Source organism: Pongo abelii, chromosome 13 (genome assembly GCF_028885655.2).
Source record: "Pongo abelii isolate AG06213 chromosome 13, NHGRI_mPonAbe1-v2.0_pri, whole genome shotgun sequence".
In the NCBI taxonomy this organism is placed as follows: Eukaryota; Metazoa; Chordata; class Mammalia; order Primates; family Hominidae; genus Pongo; species Pongo abelii.
In genome coordinates this window covers 44,999,998-45,025,161 of record NC_071998.2, presented here as the reverse complement: position 1 = coordinate 45,025,161, position 25,164 = coordinate 44,999,998, and the positions used below count along the sequence as shown (strand labels likewise).

The 25,164-nt window shown below is 34.9% G+C and overlaps 1 protein-coding gene across 40 annotated transcripts in view; it reads right to left on the bottom strand.

Annotated features, from left to right (window-relative positions):
- Nucleotides 1-25,164, bottom strand: part of MPDZ (multiple PDZ domain crumbs cell polarity complex component) — a 180,104-nt gene that overhangs the window by 103,839 nt on the left and 51,101 nt on the right. For all 40 annotated transcript variants that reach the window (XM_024252173.3, XM_054519889.2, XM_024252164.3 and 37 more), the window contains 9 exons: nucleotides 21,245-21,454; nucleotides 20,446-20,585; nucleotides 19,172-19,385; nucleotides 18,310-18,438; nucleotides 16,497-16,706; nucleotides 14,124-14,238; nucleotides 13,725-13,813; nucleotides 2,846-3,029; nucleotides 1,972-2,043 (listed from right to left, as the gene is read on the bottom strand). In XM_024252173.3, the coding sequence (XP_024107941.1) occupies nucleotides 1,972-2,043; nucleotides 2,846-3,029; nucleotides 13,725-13,813; nucleotides 14,124-14,238; nucleotides 16,497-16,706; nucleotides 18,310-18,438; nucleotides 19,172-19,385; nucleotides 20,446-20,585; nucleotides 21,245-21,454 (1,363 nt within the window). The remainder of the gene's footprint in view (nucleotides 1-1,971; nucleotides 2,044-2,845; nucleotides 3,030-13,724; nucleotides 13,814-14,123; nucleotides 14,239-16,496; nucleotides 16,707-18,309; nucleotides 18,439-19,171; nucleotides 19,386-20,445; nucleotides 20,586-21,244; nucleotides 21,455-25,164) is intronic.

The following is a 25,164-nucleotide window of genomic DNA, read 5'->3' as shown; positions in this document are numbered from 1 at the left end:
ATGAGGTGATGGATAGGATAATTACTCTGATCTGATCATTATACACTGTATACATGTATGGAAATACCAGACTGTACCCCAAACATATGTACAATTATTATAAGTCAATTAAAAATAATAAAAGCAAATAAACAAATTCAGTACAGAGAGAAATAACTATGCAAGGATGAACACAGACTACAGGGAAGCTTTGAACTGATTCTGCAAGAGAAATAGGAGGGTCAGTTCAGAGTCCTATCTCTTTCCACACTCCCTTTTTCTAAGTCTGCTGTGTTTACACAGCTAGACAGTGATTTAAGCGGGTGAGATTATGAATGGAGAAAGTGGGGAATCGTGCTGCTGATAAAAACAGTCTGCAATTCATATTCAACCAACCTTCAGCAGAAAAACTCTCCATTCTCACCTTCTCACAATTGCCCCAAGACTGGATTTCAGGCATATATTTAAAAATCATAAAGTCTAAACCTCTGATCTTGCTGGAAAGTCAAATGACTTGTCCAGGCTGGCACGATGTGTAAAATATCTGTGGAAGAGGCAATAATATCTTACCCCTTGTCTGAGGACTAGTACTAGGGCAGATGCATGAAAATCACTTAGAAGCTTCTGCTTTGTTTAAAAAAGATTCTGGGACTCCTGATTCTAGGTCTATAGTCACCCCCATGTATCCTGCCACACACACACACACACACACACACACACACACACAGAGAGAGAGAGAGAGAGAGAGAGAGAGGGATTTCTCATTAGCCACCTTCACCAAAGCAAAATAGATGGTTCTGTGCCTTGGAGACAACTCCCACACCCATGCCCACTTAATATCACAAGTATCATGCTCTAAACAATTTTATCCTTTCCTACAATTCTTGATATTCACTTTAGCCTAAATAATTTCTTTACTTACTAGTGTAAAAATGGCAGAATGTTATTAGTACATGTGAACTCTATAGATCTAACTTCTGGAGTATCTCTGCAAACATAAATATCCCTTTAAAATTGTAAAGCTCATTCAAAATTTTCAGCAGAAAATCCAATAATGAAGGAACAGATATGTTAAAAAAACAACAAAGCTTTGGTATAATTATATTCACATGAATGGAGGGAGATCAGTCTTGTATTCTGTTCAGTGAGTTTAAGTTACCAAGTACCTAAAGCAATCTGAAAGGTAAAGGAAGCACACAGCACAACAGAATAAAAAGAGTGCAGCAACATTCTGACAAAACTATGTATTAAAATAATGCTACTGGCCAGGTGTGGTGGCTCACGCCTGTAATCCCAGCACTTTGGGAGGCCAAGGTGGGCAGATCATTTGAGGTCAGGAGTTTGAGATCAGCCTGGCCAACATGGCGAAATCTGTCTCTAATACAAATAATAATAATAATGCTACTCTAAATTTTTAAAAATAGCTTAATGGATCCTAAGTTTATAGCGAGAGAATTCCCAGAAGGTATGATAATTTCTCTCCAACTACCTTCCAAACCACTTCCCAATATTAAATCTTGGAACCCCTGAAAAATTAAGAAGTGATAAAAAGCCTCCGAAAATTGAATAGTCTCATTCCCAAGAGCTTATGTGTTAACGATTCTCCTGTGTTTATTTTTAAATACTTTATAATTTTATTACTGTTAGTTTATGTTGCCTGTATAGAAACAAAGAGATTAAATTAGAACCACATATACAACCAGTTAATTCCTAAGGAGTTCTGGTCAAAAAAAATATGGAAGTAAGAATAGATTGACTCAGCAAGAAAGTGTAAGTGAACGATAAACAAAAGTATAATTTCGCTATAAATGGAATGTTTTAATCCATAAGACCACTTAGTCACATTTATAAATAGGGATTTACAAACATCACTTTTTGAATTTTTTTTCAGTAACTTACAATATATCCATAGAGGCTTAATCACATTTGTAAAAATCATTTCTAAAAAAGATAAATAATGAAGTACATAATAAGCTGGCTCTAGGTGTTTACCTTCTTCTTCAATTGGTAATATGTTGGTGTTTCTCCTCGAAGATAGAGAATCTTCATCTTTTTCATAATTTTCTTAAAGATAAAAATATTTTAGTAATTTTATCTTTAGTATAATCAAGTACTTGAATTTTTCTAAACCCAGTATATTTATTTGAACTCCTACATGAGAGTCTGTTTTTTAGAGATAAACTTCTCAATATGTACTTAAAGGCAAGTTCTGTTAGTGGAAAAGAATGCATTTCTCCTGTGATTTGCCCCTCTGTCTCTTAATAGTGCAATATGTATAAATGGCATAAATATCATAATGGTCAACAATTTTAGAAATGCAACAGCACTTTTCAGCCAAAAGCCTGATTTCTACCAATAAACCCCTGAGCTACACAGGGGTTTCAGTAATTTGCAGACATATTCATGTACCAACAGCTTAAGAATGACATTTCTAAATGTGGAATTAAAGTCGATTCCTTCAAGGAAAGGCTGGGCATTTAGAATTTTTATGAAGGTCACATAAATAATCCAGGCAGAAAAGCATCCCCCTAAAGTGAGAACATTGCAATGACATCCAGAAGTAAGGCAGAAACATAAAGGTAAATGACTGCCTGTTTCCAACTGAGAAATGGTGACAATGAATAGGATAGAAAGAAATCTGCTCTATTCAGAAGCCTACTCTATAGTTTATAAACACATTGCTGGTTCCAGTCAATCCTGACTTTATTAAACTTCTTTTCTCGCCTTGGTTTATAATGAATAGTTGAGGGTAAAAAGCATTCTGAATAATTAAGAACCATTCTGAAATAGTAAGTTACTTTGGAATTTAAAAAAAATCGGAGACAATATAAAGGTCTAACTAAAAATCAGATTAACCTAGGATTACCTTTGATTATGCTGCCATAAACAGGAGACAAATCTGCATCTTTTGTGACGTCTTCCCTTGACATGAGCTCGGCTTCCTGCTTCATTCCTCTCCTCATTAGTGTCAGGAGCACAGTTTGTCCTGTGTGTCGCAATACCTCTACTGCTTGCTGATTAGTAAAACCCTGAAGGTTTGTGCCATCTACCTGTGATTTAAAAAAAAAAGCATGTTACATGTTAAATAAATGGATATTTGTATTACCAATTCACAAAATGTGTATGTATAGTTTGTTAGTGTGAAAAGAATAGAGAATAAGTATTCACCTTATTAGGGAATGGACAGTAAGACCCTAATATCTCTTTGGGAACCAGTATTAACAGGGATGCACTAGAATCATTTGAGAGGGTTCTGTTTATTTTAATATAGATTCTGGGGTACCATATCCAGAAACTGAGTCACTAGTTCTAGGGTAGGACACGGGCTTCTATGCCTTTTTTTCCCCTTTTTGTTGAGACAGGGTCTCACTCTATTGCCCAGCCTGGAGTGCAGTGGCACAATCATGGCTTCCTTCAATTTTAACCTCCTAGGTTCAAGCGATCCTCTCACCGCATCTTCCCAAGTAGCTGGGACCACATGCACACACCATCACACCTGGCTAATTTTTTTTTTTTTTTCTTTCTCACTCTGTCACCAGGAGGGAATGCAGTGGTGCGATCTCGGCTCATTGCAACCTCCACCTCCCAGGTGCAAGTGATTCTCCTGCCTCAGCCTCCCGAATAGCTGCAACTACAGGTGCGTGCCACCATGCCCAGCTAATTTTCGTATTTTTAGTAGAGACGGGGTTTGACCATGTTGGCCAGGATGGTCTCGATCTCTTGACCTCGTGATCTGCCTGCCTCGGCCTCCCAAAGTGCTGAGATTACAGGCGTGAGCCACCGCACCTGGCCTACTTTTTAAAAAAATTTGTAGAAATGGGGTCTCCCTATGTTGCTGAGGCTAGTCTTGAACTCCAGGGCTCAAGGGATCCTCCCACCTCAGCCTTCCAAAATGGTGGGTTTACAGATACGGGCCACTGTGCCCCACTTCTACTCCTTTCTAAATATGCTTTTATATTCCTCAGGTGATCTCAATGCACAGTTAAGTTTGGAAACCAGAACTATGCAGGACTAAAAGGTATAGAAGACAGTGATGAATGTGCTCACTGAGTGCACTGATGTATCGCAAGGTCATATTTATATTGCCTTTCAAAAAAGAAAGAAAAAAAGTGTCCTATTTGCCTTTTCAAAAAAATACATTTGATTTTCCCCTTTTCACAAATGACAAAACATTCAAAAATGTCCCAGTGATCTTTCCAAAATATAGATATGATCATATCTCCCCAACCCTCTCTTCTACAGAAAACTCCTTAGGACAAGGCTCCAAATTCTCAGCGTGGCTTAGAATGGCCTGTGCCAACTGCTCCCACCTCCCACCAGCCCCAACCTCATCTCTCATGATGCTGTCCATTACTCTCTGCCCCTCAGCCACAGAGGGCTCACTTCCATTCCTCTGACTTGCAGTTCTCTCTTCAGCCATGGAGTCTCTGCAAGTCCTGTTACCTCAGCCTGGACTCTCTGGATAGCCCACTCTAGACCATGCCCTTTCTCAATAGCTTACTTAGAAAACACGTATAATTGCTTTATATCTCAGTTCAATAGTTGTTTTCATAATAAACTACCTTGATGTCTTTGACTGTGGTCAAAGCCCCCTTTTACCCATTCTTCCTCATAGCATTTTTCAGAATTTTAATTTTACATTTTCTGCTATTATGCGGTTTATGACTATATGCTCCAAGGACAGGCTCTGTATCATTTTTCCTTATAGTAGTGTCATCAAAACATGGTGCTGTCCATACTATAGATATTAAAATATAGAGCCATTGGCTCATAGGTCAAAAACTTATTTGTAAAGCAAATTATATTCTGAGGCAGATAAATATAAATTTTAACAACATGTTGTTTAATTCATAAAATCACAGTAAAAACAATTTGAAAAAGCAGAGCAATAAATTTAATGCTGAAATTCAAAGTCATTAATATTCCTTAGAATTGCAAAATGACTATAAAATGACTGTAGGTGTAATGCTCTTCCAAGCATAGTGGGGCCATATTAGGCACTCAAATGTTCACTAAGTTAGAAAAGATCTGGATTTTATAATCTAAATCTTGTAATTCAGACGTTTACTAACTTAGTAAATATGTGAAAATTATAAGATCTAGATCAAGGCTGGGCGCAGTGGCTAATGCCTAGTAATCCCAGCACTTTAGGAGGCTGAGGCAGAAGGAATGCTTGAGCCCAACAGTTTGAGGCCAGCCTGGGCAACATGCTGAAACCCTGTCTCAATAAAAAACAGAAAAATTACCCAGGCGTACTGGCACATGATTGTAATCCCATCTACTCAGGAGGCTGAGTTGAGAGGATCACTTGAGCCCAGAAGGTTCAAAAGGCTGCAGTGAGCCATGATCATGCCAGTGCATTCCAGCCCGGGCATCAGAGTGAGACCCTGTCTTACATAAATAAATATTTTTTTAAAAAAATACCTAGATCAGGTGTCTCCAAGATGGAGTACCCTTACTGCAAAGGTTTCCAAAAGAATATAATAAAACCTCTAAATAAACATTTTAAAAACTCATTTGCTTTGTAAATATGTGTATACGTGGGTGTGTATATATGTAATTATGTATATGTACACATATGTAAACAGCATATAATGTCTGTTAAGTTTATATAGGATATATATATAAAATATATATAACAACAATATATATGAATGTATAGTGAGGAAGAAAGAGGGAAAATGAGTAGTTATTTTTACTAGAGGGAATATTCAATGAAAAATCCAGAAACCTCTGATGTAGATGAAAATCTCATACTCTGTCAGCTCCTTAAACCTTCTATGATACTTCTGAGCTGGATGGTGACTTGAACGTAAGTATCTGGCTCTGTTCTTTCTCCCTATCTCCACCCTGCTGATTCCCTGTTAGAAAAACTAACAAAATAGAACAGAGAAAATACTGCAACAAAACTGGAAACCAAAGAAGCACCAAGGTCCTTAGACCAGCAACTTGGAGGAACTTCTACTAGAAATGGTCTGCGCATGGCCGGATCAAAGGCAGGCCAACTGAATCTCTGTATGTGTGGGAACAGCCTGTCTGGTCTGTAAGAAGAAACTTCAGCAAAAAACAAAAAACACCCTCTCATTAAATAAGGCAGTCAGATGGTATATGTGGATCTTAACCAGTAACTCCAAGAAACACACCAAGTACTAAAGGCCATACTAAGCTGGGTTGCATGTAATAGCACAGAATTACTTTATTTGTAATAAAAATTACCTTAATCACACATGTGTGCACACAAGCACACACACAACTCCAAATAACTCCTGGCTATCAGAGCAAACACAGAAAACAAAAACAGAGGCAAAATCCCCCAGTGTGATCCTCTACCACTGGTTTCCTCTTCATTTTGTTAATCTACAAATGAATCAAGTGAAGCTACAGTAAATTTAAACTTTCCCCTTCCCTGTCACTTTGTCAGTTTCTAAATCATCTGGAAAAAAACCATACAATCTGCAGCAGAACCCATCTCAACTTCTATCTGTACAAGCCCAGTTATTTTTGAGAATGACCAAGGGTCATGGAATGTGAAACAAGATATCACGGTCCAAAAGCAGGTTGCACACTGAAGATCGGTGCATGTATCTTCCTATGAAGTTGTTATTGCAGTGAACAGGAAAAAAGATATTTCCTGAAACTTACTATCAAAATAGTTCACATTTCCTTGTATTTATGGAAGCAGGAATTACAGTTACAAAGAAGAAACAAGTATCTACCCCCCAAAAAAAAGAAAAAGAAAACTTACAATGAAGGCAGTCAACAAGATTTTAAGTACTGCAAAAACAAAGTCCAGGTCATGCATGCAATTTTCCTATATCTCAGAGGAAAGGAATAAACAGATAAAAAATGATCAGAAACAAGGCTGGAGACTCATAGGCTGATCTAGGAAATCCAACACACTAATAAAAGAAATTATAAGGAGAAGATGATAAATGAGGGGGGAAAAATCAAAGAAATATAGGGAGAAGGGAAACTTACCAAACTCTACAAATGAAAAAGGCACATGAAAAAATAGAAAATGATGAGAAATTTAAAAAAGAAAAACCTCACACCTGAATGTATCCTGGTAAAATTCTCATATTTCAAAGATAAAAAGAAAAAAGATCTACCAGCCTCTAGGCAGCAAAGAGAGAGACTAGGTTATCTGTACAATTGTGGTAAAGAAATTACAAACCAAGAATCTTATACTTAGTGTGATGTATGAGAAAACAGAAATTGTGCCTGAGATGCTATGATTATTAATATCCTATACCAAAGCAAGTTGTAAAAAGGGCGACCAAGCAGAAATTTAAACTAGGTGGTAAAGAACTACAATTCACACACATTCAGGGCATAAAAGAGCTAAGTGTTGTTAAATGTTAAGAAAAATTTAAGAGGAAGATTTTTTTTTTAAGAGGAAAGAATGCTATACCCTACCCACCCAGGTATTTCCCCCTTGACTTCAAGTCCAAAGTCACCTGCAGAAGAGGCAATGCAGCAGATTGTGTCTAATGTCATCAGGAGGGTAAGGAAGAGGTTGTTTAGCTGCTTTGACAGTGGAGCCAGAGGAAACTTCTGTTATGTAGGGAGCTGCTCACCTCCCTGACTTTGTCTGGGCATAGATCACACAGGAGTGAGCCAGGCTCAAGTCATTTTGAAACCTACCACAGGACTCCAAGGGAATGATGAGACTCAAAAGAGACAATCTATGAAACAGACTGCTGAGAAATCAGGGGCCAGTGGGAAGAAGAGTCAGCTACATTGAAAATCCATCATCTGTTATTCATGGAAAGTTAAGCCAAATATATCTCCACTGGAATCTTCCAAGAGCCCAAGAAGAAACCCTCAGAGATAGTCAGTTCTGAACATCTGCCAGGCTCACTTAGCACAAAGCCATCTTTCAGCAGTCAAAGACAAAATGCCCCTTCCTTCTTCCTTCTCTTCTCTCAACTTTTACACCATAAAAGCCAAAATAAGGTGTGGGTATAAAAGAAAAATTAGGTGGGGAGAGACAGACTGAGTGATATACCCTCTATCTCTAGGTAAGCCATCAGTTCATAGCTGGCTTCTAATATGCCAGGGGGTTCATTTGAAATTAGACTATTATTTAGTATGGAAAAAATTTAATTACTAATTTGCAACTGTGTCTGATTATTTTGATTGGCCGCAGGATAACTTACTCTACAAGAATACCCTAAGACATGAAGACTTGCCTAAGATTTCTTCTAGGGGAAAGGGAAGAACCTTCCCCACTAAAAATTAAAAGGGGCAGTTGATGACAAAATTTTTTAAGTTAAGATTATACCTAATAAATCCTGTTTGTCCAACATATTTGTTATCACCAACTAGTCAAAATATAAGAAGTCAACACAAGAGGTTCTCAGAGACAAAAAGTTTAGAAAGTCCACTAAAACATTCTCTTCCTGTAAAGTTTACTCAAAACACTCTAGCCAAATGAGAGTTTAATTGGATTTAAATTCAAAGTAAGAAATCTATAGTATACAAGATACAGTGCTGAGCAACAAAACAAGTAAAATTCAAATCTAAATAATAGTATTACAGCAACAAAATAGAATTTAAATGTTTCATGTCCTTAAAAGAAATATAAGGTAGTATGTAATAATCTGTCTGTAACAACAAACTGTAAACAACATAATGATCCATGATTAAGCCTGCTTCAATATATCACAACAGACCTACATGTGCTTACATAACTACCTCTCCCAGGTAAATTTTTAAGTAAAATAAAAAGGAATAGGCAAATATAATATGATGCTATTTAAACATAAATACATAGAATTTTTCTAAATTTTAAACCATAAACTATTATTAGTGGCTATTATGAGTGGTTTCTATGAGAAGGCTTTTTAACCTTGTTCAAATTTTATATTCTTTAAACCTTAAAGACAAAAATTAATGTAAAATAAATGAACATGTTATTTACTCTCACAGTAATAAATGAAAAAAATGGCAAAAATCTCCACGTTGGGGCTCCATGAAAATTCATAAAATGCATAGAACTTTAGGCTGTTTTTCATCTGCAAAACATTTTTATTGTTCAATTCTATTTAAAAGTGAAGTTTTATTTAGAAAAATCTAATGTGTATGATTTTGTTTATCTAATAACAACTTAAAATATGTTTAAAAATGCATTTTTTTCCTTTATCTTCTGAACTTGATGACTTGGATTTTAAAATGTATTCCTTACTCAAATGACAGAGAATACTACTAGCACAGAAGAAACTGCTATAATGGAACAGTCATGAACTTTTAAACCTAGACTTCTGTTCAAATGTCTTAGTTACCTTCATCTGTATTACGGAAATAAGAAGTTCTATTTTCCAAGAATTATACCACATGGCACTTTCTACTGGGAAGATACTCAGAAGCTGGTTACTAAAAGAGTAAAGAAGTGAGTAATAAACATAAAAATCTCCAAGGCTTTCGTGGGAGAGGTTTCTGTTCAATATAATCACACCCATACTACATATGAGCCAAAGTCACTGAAGCCTAAGAGGTCCTGGTTAGCTCTGGTTCCCCTTTATCACAAGAAAGTCAAGAAGTCAGTTCAGAACCCATGGTACCACAGAGAAGAGTGCAGTAGAACTAGGTAGTATAATGGCAGCAAATTGCCTATGCGCTATCTCATGAAAAGAAGAGATCCAGGCCAGGTGCAGTGGCTCACACCTGTAATCACAGCACTTTGGTAGGCAGAGGCGAGAGGATCTGTCAAGCCCAGGAGTTCAAGACCACCTGGCCAAGGTTTAAAAAAAAAAAAAAAAGAAGAGAGCCAACATCCTCATAGTGTGCACTGCAGACACCACAATTAACAGGAACAATTACAGGGGAGAAATACTAGTTGGAACAACTTACAAAATCTGGCCCCTGAGCGTACTCAACCTAGGTTGCCAGGGCCTCCTCCAACATATCCTATACATATAAAGAGAGAACTTCAATCTATGAACACAGTCACAGAAAACCAAAGGCAACATTTGACACTTTTCCTTATTTATATGCTTATTTAATAATTTTTTTATCAATTATAATTTCCTACTGCTTTTAGCATAGATATTGAATATCAAACTAAAAAGAATGAGTGTATGTTTTTATCTAATGACAAGTTTGTTCAACTTTTTGAAAAAACAACAGAGTCCTTTTGTCAAATAGTCAAATTATTTAAAGAATACCAACATATGAAATGGGAAAAATGGAGACATTCAGTCTATTCCTTGTCACTGTAATGCCTACAGTGAAACCCTGTTGACCCAGGGGTCCACAGAACACAATGTGTAAAACAAGAAGCTTATAACAAAATATTTTTAAGTTACAAAATAACTCTTCAAAATAGTAAGAAATAATTTCTTAATCTCATCACTTCAACAACTACAAAATAAAAAGATTATACTCCTAATAGCTGCTGTCAAAACAAAAATCGAACAAATAATAGACAAAGACTGCAGTTGTGAAAATGCAACTGGATGTGAAGAACATTACTGCAAATATCTCAGAAGTCCACAAGATGGTGATATTTAGTAAAAAATTAATACATGTTCAAAAGCATTGCATGATGTTCTCCAGGAATTTAAAATGCTTATATCTTTGTAGTAAAAGAATGTTTGCTAAAAATTAAAAATCAGAATATTGATGAGTGAAGTCAAGTGATTTTATTGAAAGCAAGAAAACAATTCAGAGAAAAGATTCTTCCACCTTTGCATCAACAATTTCCTTCATCACTGACCTTGCCTAAGAGCAATTATATTTGAGATTCCACTTATATAAGAATGAAGATAATGACAAATTTAGGGGGAAGTTATCATGAGACTCTTTCAATGATAGGCCCTCAATAAATAATATCTGCTTAATTATTAAACTGCTATCAGATATCTGCTATCAGATATTGTCAATAAAATACTCATTTGGCTTTCCTGAATATCACACAAGAGGAGTTTCCTTATCCCAACTTTGTAAGTGAAGAAACTGAATCAGGACGTTTGGTAACTGGTAAAACACAGAATTATCATAAGATTCAGCAATTCCACTCCTAAGCATACACCCAAGAAAAATGAAAACATATATGTACATAAAAGCTTGTACATGAATGTTCACAGCAGCATTATTCATAACAGCTGAAAAGTAGAAACAACCCAAATGTCCATCAATTGATGAATGGGTAAATAAAATATGGTATATCCATATAAAGGAATATTATTCAGCAATAAAGGGAAATGAAGACTGAAACATGTTACAATACAGATGAAACTTGAAAGCATTATGATAAGTGAAAGGAGTCAGTCACAAAGAACCACATCTTGTATGATTCCATTTACAGGAAATATCCAGAATAGGCAAATCCATAGAGACAGAAAGTAGATTGGTGGTTGCCTAGGATTGGGAGAATGGGGGAGAAAGTGACTGCTAAGGGGTACTGAAAATGTTTTTAGGGTACTGAAAAATGTTCTAAAATTCATCATGGTAATGAATGCACAACTCTGTGAATATACTAAAAGCTATTGTATTGTACATTTTAAATGCGTGAATTGAATGGTATATGAATTACATTTCAATCAAGCTTATTTTTTTAAAAGTTTTCTAATTGATTAATATAGATAACTTAGGAGAAAAAAGAGTAAATTAGCTATGCTTTCAATCTGTAATTCAGCATCAGATACGGATTTAGACTCCATATCTATTCCTTCTGTCTTTCACTTTCCCTCAAAACAAAAAAATGTACAGTAATTCATTTACATTGTATGGTAAAATGGAGATACACAGAGAAAGCTCATTTTAGGCATATAGCCAGATGAGGTGACAAGCACAACTTGATCTTTAGCGTAGATCTGAAGAGGTGAACAGGTGTAGGTAGGAGTTTCACAGAACAAAACCCAAGAAGATTCAGAGTTATAATGTGGACTTAAAGGGAGAGATAAAGAACTCCTCTATTTTTTAAAATCGTGGTAGAAAAACACAATATTTACCATCTTACCCATTTTGAATAGTACAATTCAATAGTGCTAAGTAAATTCACATTATTGTGCAACAGGTATCCGGAATTTTTTCATCTTGCAGAACTGCAGAAATATACCCATTGAATAACTCCTCATTTCCCCTCTCCCCAGTCCCTAGGAGCCACTATTCTACTTTATGTTTCTATAAGTCTATTTTAGATACTTCATATCAGTGAAATCATACAGTATTTGTCTTTTTGTGACTTATTTCACTTAGTATAATGTCCTCAAGGTTTTTCAGTGCTGAAGCAAGTGATAAGATTTCCTTCTTTTTAAAGACTGAATAACATTCTACTGGAGATATATATATCACATTTTGATATATATATATATCAATATGTGTGTATATATATCAATATGTGTGTATATATATCAATATGTGTGTATATGATATGATATGTGTGTGTGTATATATATATATATATATATATATATATCACATTTGGTTTATCCATTTGTAGATATTTGGGTTGCTTCCATGTCGTGGCGAGTGTGAATAACATTGCTATGAATAAGGACTCCTCTACCTTAATATCCTACTTTCTCACTATTATTAAGATTCTAAGGGAACAACAGAAACTTAAGCATAAACAAATACCTATTAAGATAAATCAGCATTCTCTCAAGATGTCTTTCAAAGAATATGAATATATGTTTGGAAAAACAAAGACCTCACAATTACAAAAGTTTAGTAAACACTAAGGTAAAACAGATAAAAAGGTTTCTCTATTGCAGGTTTTTTTTTTTTTTTTTTTTTGTCTTTTTTTAGAGGCAAGATCTCATTCTGTTGCCCAGGCTGGAGTGCAGTGGTGCAATCATAGCTCACTATAGCCTTGAACTCCCAGACTCAAGGAATCCTCCCACCTTGGCCTCCCAAGTAGCTAGGACTACAGGCAGACAACATCATGCCCAGCAATTTGTTTTTTTTGTTTTTTTTTTTTTTTTTAGAGAGAGGATCTGCCTGTGTTGGGATTACAGGCATGAGCCACCAGCTCAGTGAAGACGCCCAGCTGTCTTCAATTTTTCTATGTGCACTGTGAATTCATGCGAGACTATGTTGTAGGCAGTTTTCCTTTAAACTTATTCGATAAGGAAGTTTTGGTGCAGGGTCTCTTGAATTTCTGTTTCAGGCTGCAGTCTGGGGAGTCCGGTATCAACTGAACACTGAAATTAAAGTTGGGCTCTTCTGTACAGTGCCTTGAATAGCCATGTTTAAAACACATTGATGTTACAATGATAACAATGATAGCTTGAACTAATTACAAGAAGCTAGTTTTTGTTTTTTTTGGTTTTTTTCATTCTTATATATCCTCAGGGCTGAAAGCAGCCTTGGCCATAAAGCCAACAATAACAGTATCATTCTGCTGATTAAAAAAAAAAAAAACAATGCAGGCATCCCTAATTCATATTCCAATACCCTAAAGGTACTGGACATCTGGTCTCTACCTTTGGAGTATCTTCAAGGAAAGTATAAGTGTAATATTAATGTAATAAATTCATTACAACCAGAAATTAGATATATCAGGAATTATTCAAGAAGGAAGTCTCCCGTTTGGAACTGAGATGAGTAAAGCTTATATCCAATGCCCTTATTTTACTTCCACAAAATAATAGAAAGGGTAATTGTAATAATAGCCTCAAGTCACCAAAAAAGCTTAAATTAGTACAGAGTTAACTCTAGCTCTCAAAACTAAGTAAACTAGGAGAATACAATTCTCAACCATGAAAATTAACAAAGCTATTGTTAAATGTGTAACTTACTGCTATAATTTGGTCTCCAATTTGGATTCTTCCATCATGCTCAACGGCACTGCTTTTTGTAATGCTCTTTACAAAGATTCCTGAAGGTTCTAAGATTAGAAATAGTTTATTTTTCACAATTTTCAAAGCACATTCAAAGAATATCCATCTTCGATTCTCCAACTATAAAGCTCTAATTCAGAATAAATACGTATCATCTAGTAGAAACACAGGCTAAAGAATAATTGTTTTGTCTGTCTTAAATACAATATGAGTCACCTACACTAAATTATTCCTAAGGAAGTTTTCAACCAGTTTATCCAACAATCTGAAACATGTAATATCAACTCAGTATTTTATAAGAGATAGATATCAGAGGTAATTATCAAGTTTAAAAGAATATTTAATGTTTAAAATTACCCAATTTTTTATCTCCAATGTAGCCAGCAATGGTAATTCCTAATCCTTGGACATTTTTAGTGAGTTCTACATCAAATGTCTCACTTTCTTCACCTTTCTGAGTAGAAGCATCAACCTAAAATAAAATCAATAAATATACAGTGAAATAATATGAAAAAAATAAAAAACAAAAAACAAACAAACAAACAAAAAAACCACAATAAAATAAAGCCACAGGCCTACTTTAATTGTCTAGCAGAGAATTATAGTAGAGACGATTCCTTTAATCCTGAAAACAGGGATAGGCATCATCATATTTTTGCTCAGAAAGGGATTTCAGGAATAAGGTTGAACCTTCCCTTATCAGAGAATACATTATTGTTTGCATACAATAAATTTTAAATCAAACAGGTTTTTTCTTTAGCAAATTCTATTTTCAGAGATGGCTCATCTTAATTTCTGGAGACGTCAGGATGCAGTATATCTGAAAGAGCTAATGTTATGAATTCAGATCAACAAGTTAAATCTAGCTTTGCCACTTCATCTAGAAAGAAAATATCACTTTGGTCAACTGTCTATCAGGAAAAGAATAACAACAACTAGACCAGCTACCATTTATTGAGCAGTTTGTGTGTAACTCAGAATTAAGACTCTACATGTCTTAATTCCTTATTCCTCATAATTCCTCATAATTCAGCATCCTGAGATAACTGAAAGTGGGTTTCTCAGATGCCACCTTTTCTAATGTGTAGAGTTGTTACAAATTCTATGTTGGACTGAAGAGCAAGTCTCCCTAAAATTAAGCATTAGTTGATTGGTACAATATATCATCAATAAGCTATTGGTACTATGTATTAGCATGGTGTCAGCAGATCCTACAGAGAACCTTAAGAAGGGCACAAAAAAATCAAAGCTATAGATTCTAATGGACAGTCAGGTTGGGGCTAGCTGATGTTTTCTAATTTCTTTAAACAAACTCTGACAGTCCACTTAAATGAGATATAATTTTACAGTAAAGTTTGATTTTTTTTTTCATTGCACATAATTATCTGTGCAAACTTAGCAAAAGTTTAAAGTTTAGATAATTACAAGAAAATGACAGGATGAAATCTGCTTCAATTGAAACAAATGTGTTTTCTATTTTTAATAAGACTTATGCGAGTGCTATTTTAGAGAGTGGCAATTTGACTATCGAATGGTTTTAAAAGGGGCACAAGCTTCAGAAATGATGATATGCACAGAACAGATATTTTTCTAAGCTTTCAATTACATCAAGTGGTTTTCGGTATTGCATTCATTTATATATTGCTGAATAAAATGTTTTGTTTACCATAAAAGAATGCCATTTAAACACTTTCATAAACAAGCATTCTTTACTTCTTTCTCTTTGCAAAAAATAGCAACCAAATTCAATCCTAAAAACAACAGAATCATGGAAATTACAAGTGTTCTAATTAAGTTTTAAAGGGCTTGTGGAGGAGGTTAGGATATTAAAAAAGAATTTGTAGCAATTGCTTAGAAAAAACTTTAATAGAACAAAACATAGATTTTTTACATCTATGGGAAAAGAATATAGGACTTGTATTTACTATAAGGCTTATCTAGAAACTGGGTGTAATTCTCTTCTTAAATATTTAAGAGATTTCTGGATAAATTATTTTGTAGATATTTATCCTCTGTAGTCTTGTGACCTGTAAATCTGCTGAGATACCCACTACTTGCCAATAATTTTGAAATTCTCTAGCTTTTTTCATATCGAGTTGACAAGGATGGAATGCTATGCATATGAATAAAGCTTTTGTTATAACACCAAAAGAATAACTTTTGTTTAAAAAATTATATAACTGGGTCAGAATAATGACTACTTATTACAAATCTGAAAACAGTTACATACTTTAAAACAATAACACTAAAAGGTTTTAGTAAGCCTTATTCATACTCACCAAGCCTGCCCCCACTCCTCAACCTCCACACATTCAAAACAAAAACAAAAATACTAATGGGAAAGTTGATGAAAGAGAATGATAAGAACTATGACCCACCTTACAGAGAGTCTTCTAACTGAGAAAAACAGAATTAAACATTTTAGGTATCAGTACCAAACAATTTTTAAACTTTTATCCATACTTTAAAACATTCTCCTCATAAATATGCTGCTTAAATAAAAATGTAAAATAATCCAGCATGTTTAAGCAACCTATTTTTCATTTGTTTTACACATTATTCCTGATTAATAAATATTATTAGTGCTAAAGCATCCCTACATTTGAATTTCGTTCCATTCTTTAGCACTAATATAGGAACATTAGTAAGTCTAGTTTCTAAGTAAACATCACTGTCGTCATCTAAGTGCTATTTCTCTGACTTTCACATTAACTACTCTTAACTACTTACCCGCAACTCTGGCGTTGAAGTTGGGGATGAGGAGAGGGTGATGCCCAAAGCAGTGGGTGCTGTATGTTCTTCTATGGCACCTCTTGCAATCATCAACTTAACTCTATTTCCACATTGCCTAAGGACTTGTGCTACTTGCTCACTGCTCATTCCTGCTAGATCTGTGTCACCAATCTTTAGAATGTGGTCTCCACTGCATAAACGCCCATGCTGAGTAAAACAATATTGAATAATTAGACTATTATTATTTTAACTGCAACAGATAAATTCTAAATGAAGAGAAGGGATTAATTTTAAAAAAGCAATAATATGAGTTACCAATCAGGACATAAAACACATGGTTATAATATTAACTGTCTTTTCAAACATCCTAGCATCATTCAGTGTGATGCAATAAATGAAATTCACATATAGTTCTTTAAATCAATAGTTCATATGAACTTTTCATTTTGACTTCTACCTACCAAGAGTTCATATGAACTTTTCACTTTGATTTCTACCCAAATGCCTTTTTGTGAATTTTTTGGAGGGAAAGAAGAAAATGCCCTTAAGCAAAGTTGTATATAAATCACCATGCAAATATATATTACCTAAAATGTGGTATAAACCACAAGAAAGCATTAGGTTAATATCACAACTTTCTGCCTGGCTATTTCTATTATAAATGTCCCAAAAGAACTCATGTGCAGGTGAAATACTTGTGAAGTGAAAATTCAGAAAGATGTGAGGAGTGCAAAGCAGTCTTACGAGCCTCCATACACATGCAGTCCATTAACTTTCTGCAATGATGGAACTCTTCTGCACTACTCAATACAACAGCTACGGAGCTCTTGAAATGTGGCTAGTCCAACTGAGAAGCTGAACTTGTAATTTCATTTAATTTTAATTAACTTAAATTTTAATTTTAAAGGTGATATGCAGACAGCTACAGTATTGAAGAGTGCAGCTCCATACTGAAGATAAAGCATGTAAATATCACATGCTAGTCAACGAGAGACATTTCATTTGATGCTGCTAGATGCTAGCTAATGTTTAAAAGGAAGAAAAATTTGCATACTATTATATTACTGTTAATACCCCTACTGACAAGGTTGCCATTAAACAGGAATTTCATTTATGAATACAGGAAATATTTGATGAACTGGACTTCCTACTTTAGGTTCAAACACACGTGTACAAACAACCACTTTACTTTTTAAAAAGTTATAATCAAGGCAAAACTTACTTAAACCAGTAAGCCTTATCAAATTAAGATATAAATCATAACAAATGTGTTAAATCTTTTCTCACATATATTGCAACAATGTCACATATCATAAATGGTAATGCCTCAATAAACTACTCAAGTGATAAAAAACAGGTTGTGTTTCATATACAAAGATGATACCAGTGACCCATCACTAAAGGAACAAGTTGAATGTTGTTTTTTTGCCTGAATAAAAAAGTATATTTTTCCACAATACCTTGTGACTATAAAACAGCTGACTAGGTATATAAATATGAATTATGACTATAAAACAAATAGTAGCTACCTCCACAATTATCAAATCCATAACCTTGGCTTTAGTCTGAGGTTCAAAAGTGTTAAACTCATTGTCTAAAACTATAACTTAAGATTACTGCCCCTTTTCAAAGGTATTCCTCCCCTAGGTCTAAGACAACATTTCAGGGACACTCAATAAAACGAAAGATTCTAACTCAATTTCTTTGGCATCATCTAAGGCCAAAGTTTCTTCTTTCCAACAAAAAAATGTAAAAGATGTACCCATATTATTTGATAAAATAGCATAAAAGATCTATTGATGTAGCCTACCTGATCAGCTACTCCTCCAGGCAGAATGGTTTTTACTATCACACCAGTTGCTTTTCCTCCTATGATGCCAAATCCCAAACCAGATCCATCATTCACCAATTCAATAGTTTCCACGTGTTGCCAGTGAACCTACAAACAAAGCTCATATATGAATTTGTAGAAATTTACAAAGCACTAACATTTTATATTACAGTAGAAATTTTTGCAATTATTATTTTGTTAATATTAAATAATTAAATTCAGACATAATAATGAGTCCTAACAATGTCCCTTTCATTTGGTATACTTCCCTTTCAACAGAATGTAAGTGCTATTGACAGAATCATTCTTGAAATTATCAATACATCATCATAATGATTTCACTTCAACAGTTAAAGACAGGCATTGATTTGCAAGATCTTTTGTACAACTTCTTAAAAAAAAGGAAAAGTTCAAGGAAAAAAAAAGGTCACATGTTAAGAATGTCTTCTGCATAATCCTGCCTTGAGGCAGGATTCCAAATTAGATGACTTCTTAAAAGTTACTGACAGCTAACTGTAACAATATAATTGTATAATTTTTAAAGCAAAATCAAGATTGTATCTGTCTACAGATAAAGTCAATTTTGTTAAATGACTACATTTTTCATTTTTAAGGAATGCTGTCAAAGGACAAAACTACACAAAGAAAAGTAATTGTTGTTTTAGAACTTAGAAGCTTTATCATGCTTAAAGAACAAATATTCCAGGCTAGGGAAAGATAAAAGGATAGTCAGACAAAAACACAAGAAGTGCAAAGACCATACACAAATTAGAAACTTGGAGATAACCAAAACCAACTTGAAAAATACGTTCTGTTCCTTTTGAAAATTTTAGGTACTCACCGGATTAGAGTGAGCTGAAATTGTGCTGGCTGCAGATGGAGAACGCGAAACTATGGGGCTGACAAGCTGAGGCAATGAGCCTCTGGCAATAACTAGCTGGACAGTATCTTTGGCTTTCTGCAGGATGCTGATAGCCTGCTGATGTGTAATTGTCTGATCAAGAGCCTGTCCATTGATAGCAAGAATTTGATCAGTTTCTTTCAATCTTCCATCTCTATCAAGGATGCAAAAGGGGATAAAAGACAATCTGAGAGTTCTCAAGGAAATGACAGCTTCTTTGGCATGTATGTTCAAGTCATTTTTAATCCTATTTTTAATTCCCATACTCTAAGCTTTTTCCTGCAGGTCTACTTTAAAAAAAATATACACCTTGGCTGCAAGTCATCAACTCTCGTAAGGTTATTCCACTGCTACTCCTACTCAACCCCTCCCATATAAAAGTACTCTTTATTTCAGCTACCTATTCAGCCTACATTACATCTTGGATATTCTCATCTTCTAAAAATGAAAGTGGATATACCTATACAGTTGGCCTTCTGTATCCATGGGTTCCACATCCATAGATCCATGGGGATCACATCCATAGATTAGATCCCCAACTGGGGATCACATCCATAGATTAGATTAGATCCCCAACTGGGGATCAAATATACTCAAAAAAAATAATGCCACAACAATAAAAAAATCACACAAATTTAAAAAATACAATATGACTACTAATGTTTACATAGGATTTGCACTGTGTTAGACATTATAAGTTAAAGATGATTTAAAATATATGGGAGAATGTGCACAGGCTATATACAAATATTATACCACTTTATATAAGGGACTTGAGCATCTGCAGATTTTAGTACCTGCAGGAGTCCTGGAACCAATTCCCCATGGATACTGAGGGACAACTATATTAAATTATTGCTTTGGGTATATAAATAAAATGCAGCTCAAATTATTATGGGCCATTTCTAGCATGGTAATTTTAAAAATCTAATCAAAAACAGCCCATTTAATTAACAATGAAAATAATGTTATCCTCAAATTTTTCCTTCCTTACCAAAACTTAAGTAAGTTATGACTATATCTAAAAGCTACTCTCATTTCAAAGGACCTGCTATTTTATCACAACAATGTTAATGACTTCTAAAAACTGGTTAATAACAGATTATGTTCAATTTTTTGTTTCCATTCATTATTATTTTTCTAAATTCCCGCATAGTAACAAAAACCTTCAGAATGTGGGATCAAAAACAAAGAAGACACCGTGACCATCTCACCTATGGGCCACACTGCCCTCTTGTATCTCTTGTACAAATATTCCCAGCTCTCCTCTGTTTTCACTTCTTAGTCCCACAACACTAAACCCAAGGCCTCCAGATGGAGGTTTGAGGAGCTCAAAAACTTCTACATGGCGACCCTGTTTAGGAAACAAAGCAAGAAATAAAATTAAAAGCCAGGCCATGCATGGTGGTTCACGCCTGTAATTCCAGCACTTTGGGAGGCCAAGGTGGGAGGATCACTTGAAGCCAGGAGTTAGGGACCAGACTGGGCTATATAATGTGACCCCATCTCTATAAAAAATAAAATAAAACTTAGTGAGTGTGGTGGCACACATCTATAGTCCTAGATACTCAGGAGACTGAGGCAGGAGAATCCCTTGAGCCCAGGAATAAGGGACTGTAGTGAGCTATGATCACAACACTGCACTCCAGTGTGGGTGACAGAGCAAGTCATGTCTCAAAAAAAACTTAAAAGCCAATTACTGCAGTAACAGTCATCTTATTAGAATCATTTCTTTGTTTAAAAAAAAAGAAATTGAAAAAAATTTTTCCAAGGTAATTGTTAGCACTTTATCCTGAAGAATATTTCTATAATACAACATATAATACTCAAATTTAAATGATAAAACTGTAATAGAAAACCCCTGAACCATCTAAACTCCCACAAAACTGACTTTTTGTTCCAATTTTTTCAGATGTTATAAATGTCACTATATTCTTCAAATTATCCATAACTTGATCACATTCTTAAATTATTACAGGTATTACAATAACTAACAGAAAGAAATGTTCTTACCTGGCCCATATTTTTGATAAGCTGATCAAATTCATCACAAGCAGGTTTCCCATTAATGTGTGGAATACCAGATCCTGTAAGTGCTTCCAGATTCCCATTGTTTGGGGATAATAAAAACGATTCATTTTGCAGAGTAGGAATCACAGCTGGGCTGAGATGAGGAACGTGGGCATATTCAACATTTGAAGTTGCTGAAGTTGCAATATTTACCTAAGAGTAATGCAGGGATTATTAAGAATTTTGACATTCCATAAACTATTTCATAGAAAATATCCCAAGGGTACAAGGACATACAAATGAAATTTCAAAATGTCCAAATCCTTTAATCCAGCAATTCTATTTTGGGCAATTTATTTCAAGGACAAACATTAGGATAATACACAAAGATGTGTGTGCATCACTAAATGTTCAATGCAGCACCATTTTTTAGATGAGAAATTTAAAAAACTAATTACCTCCAGGGTTCAACTTCAGGGTACTCATTAAAACACATCCATAAATATATACATCCACACATACTTTTTTTTGTCCCCAGATCCTATGAAGTAACCTCTAAACTCTCAGAATGTCCCCTCTCAGAATTTCCTGAGTGATGAGGTATCTTTCTTCTTCATGGTGGGCCCCAAGGCCCCATGATATAAGCCCAAACTCGGAGCTGAATTTTAATCATATGGGTAGGGCAATCAATCACACCTATGAAATAACACCCCAATAAAAAATTCTGAACACCAAGATCAGGTAATCTTCCTGGGTTTGCAACACAGTCAAACACAGCTATACATGTGTTTGTGCTTTAAGCTAAGTGCTATTACGAGAGTCAAAAATTTAAAAAAAAATTAAAACTTTATAAAGGAAAAAAAGTTACAGTAAGCTAAGGTTCATTTATTATTGAAGAAAGTTTTTGTAAATTTACTATAGCCTAGGTGTACAGTATTTATAACTTATGTATAAACTCTATGCATAAGAGTTTTTTACCTGTCCTTAAAAACAAAACAGAAAACTCATTAAGTCACCAAAGTTACCAATAACTCAATCATTATATTGGCTATCTAGTAGCATACAGTATATTGACTATCTAGTAGTGTACAGTAATGTCCTAGGCCTTCACATTTACTCACCACTCACTCACTGACTCACCTACAGTAACTTCCGGTCCTGCAGGCTCCATTCATGGTACGTGTGTCCTATACAGGTGTACCATTTTTTATCTTTTAACCACATTTTTACTGTACCTTTTCTATATTTAGAAACAGATAATTACCATTGTGCTACAACTGTATACAGTACTCCATAGAGTAACATGCTGTACAGGTTGATACTAAATAGCCTAGCTGTGTGGTAGGCTATACCATCTAGGTTTGGGTAAGTATACCCTACGATGTTTGCACAAGGATGAAATCACCTAATGACACACGGCTGTACTCTATACATATTGTCACACATCGATTCTGGGAGAATTATACTTTCCAGGAAAATGGAAGCTTCCAGTTTGGAATCCTCCCATAATCTGCACTACGCATCTCTTCCTTTGGCTGACTCTTGACTGCATCCTTTCCCTACCATAGATCATAACCATGAGTTTAACAGATTTCCGAGATTCTCTAAGACCTTCTAGTGAATTATGAAACCTCAAGGTGGCTGGGGAACCTCGCAAATTTGCAGCTGACATCATAAGTGAGGGTGGTTTTGTGTATCCTTACACCTTTAACTTTGTAGCTGGACCCTAACTCGCCACAGTTGGTATCAGAAGTGTGGGGCAGCACTGGCAGTCTGGAGGACTGTGCCCTCAAATCATGCTGTCTGGCTAACTCCAAGTACAATAACACACATAACAACAACGGAAAGATCATCCCACTTTGGGAAATGATTCTATAATTATTTGTGTGTCCCTTTTAAAAGAGTTTGAAGTTAAATCTAAATAATAATAAAGCAATGCAGTCAATCCTAATTTCATATTTATGTTGGGTGTCTGGATTGTGACTTTTTATCTATAACTACTTATCAGAAAGCTCACTTCGTTGATGAGGTCACTCTCTGACCTCATCTCCTAGCAGTCTGTCTCTCACCCACTTAGCCCTAGCTGTGCTCCCCTCCTCACTGTGCCTCAAAGTGCCAAGCTGTTCACTCTACCAGACAGGTATATTCTTCCCCAAATATCCACATGCTCCCTTATTTCATTCAGGTGTGCCTAATCCCACCACAGAAAAGTCCTCCTTCACATCCCTACCTAAGACAGCACCATTATACTCCACGAACTTACTCTGCCCTGTTTTAATTCACGGCACTCATTACCACCTGATCCACACCCTGCTGTCATGAAGCTTTCATCCCAGTCAGTGGAGACAGACTAGAATGCAAAAACTCTCCAGGGGAAATTTTTGACTATTTTATTTTTACTATGCCCTCATTCTCTAGAAGAATGCCTTATACAGAGTTGTTCAACATACATTGGCAGAAAAAAAAAAGTTTATCTATTTTTTAAGGATCTAACTCTGATCCAATCTCCTGAACAACCTTTCAAGTATCATCTCAATTCTAAGGATGATGAAATTACGTAAAGTCACACAGCTAAGTTGTTTGTGACCTAGATTTTTTTCATCACGGTGTTCCTATCATCCTTGTATTACACAGAAAACATACAGTCCTTGTATTATATACAAAACATTTGAGATATCATTTAAAATAAAACATTAGGTAAAGAACATCCACTGACAGAAGCTATCAAAATATTTCACAATATGTCACCAAAATCTATACATAAGAGTTTGTTACCTATCCTTAAAAATAAAACAGAAAACTCATTAAGTTACCAAAGTTACCAATAACTTAACCATTATATTGGCTTTCTACAATCACAGATGAAAAAGAGACCAATGTGTTGAAAAGAGACTTTTGGGAATCCTTTTAAATGTTTATTTTAAAATCTATAGCAGGCATGATCAATTATTATTTTTTCAAAAGTAAGCTTCTTATGCCAAGATTGATTTTTTTTTATCCTGAGCCATGGCAACTTCAATAAAGTCTGCCAGCAGAAGACACACAGCTCAGGTTGAAGCAGATGGCATAATGAAATTTGTGACAGGCTGAGGATCCCACACACCAAGACCTAATGGCTATGGTATGTATGCACAGGAAAAAATATTTGGACTTATGCTATGGTAAGCCAGAATGAACAAATCGCATTCCGAGAATAGAGAGTCTGTCTGTAAGAGATTCATGGTAAAAGAGAAGCTCTGATATTATGAAAGATTAGGTATACAGGCATTCTAAGAGTAAACTGAGTGGGAGCAGAACAAGTAAAATATTACAAAATGAGAACTGCACAAAAGTATTTAATATCAATTGTCATTTCCTAATTTGTTAAAGGTTTGAGGAATGTCAATGACTCCTCCTGCTTCATCCCTGACCTTGAGGTCTACATAAACGTAAAAGCAGAGGTTACAGAGATCACATGTTTAAAAACTATTATTTAACTATACCACCATACAAAACTCTTATTTATAAATTGGCAAATTTATACTCATAAGAAAAAGAAGAAAGGCACCTTTGATTATGCTGTAATTGTTTATTAAAATGGCTTTCTGAACTACAATCTCTTTGAGGAATAGGAGTGTATCTTATTTGCCTTGATAGGTCTGTTCATAGCAGTCATGCCACAAATGTTTAATGAAAAGATCTTGATTCTCATCCTTGGCTTATAGAATATAAAATAAACAAAAGAAAACATAAATATCTGGCAAGTTTTATATACAGATAAACATTCTGTATAATTTATGGAAGTTGTTAGTAAATGAGCAAGAGTCACCAAATAATTATGTTTTCTGTTTAAGTTCTGGCTGAACATTTCAGTCTAAAAGGGGCTTTTATGTATTTAGTAAATAAACACATATTAATTTATGGATTTTAATTAGTGCTATTAC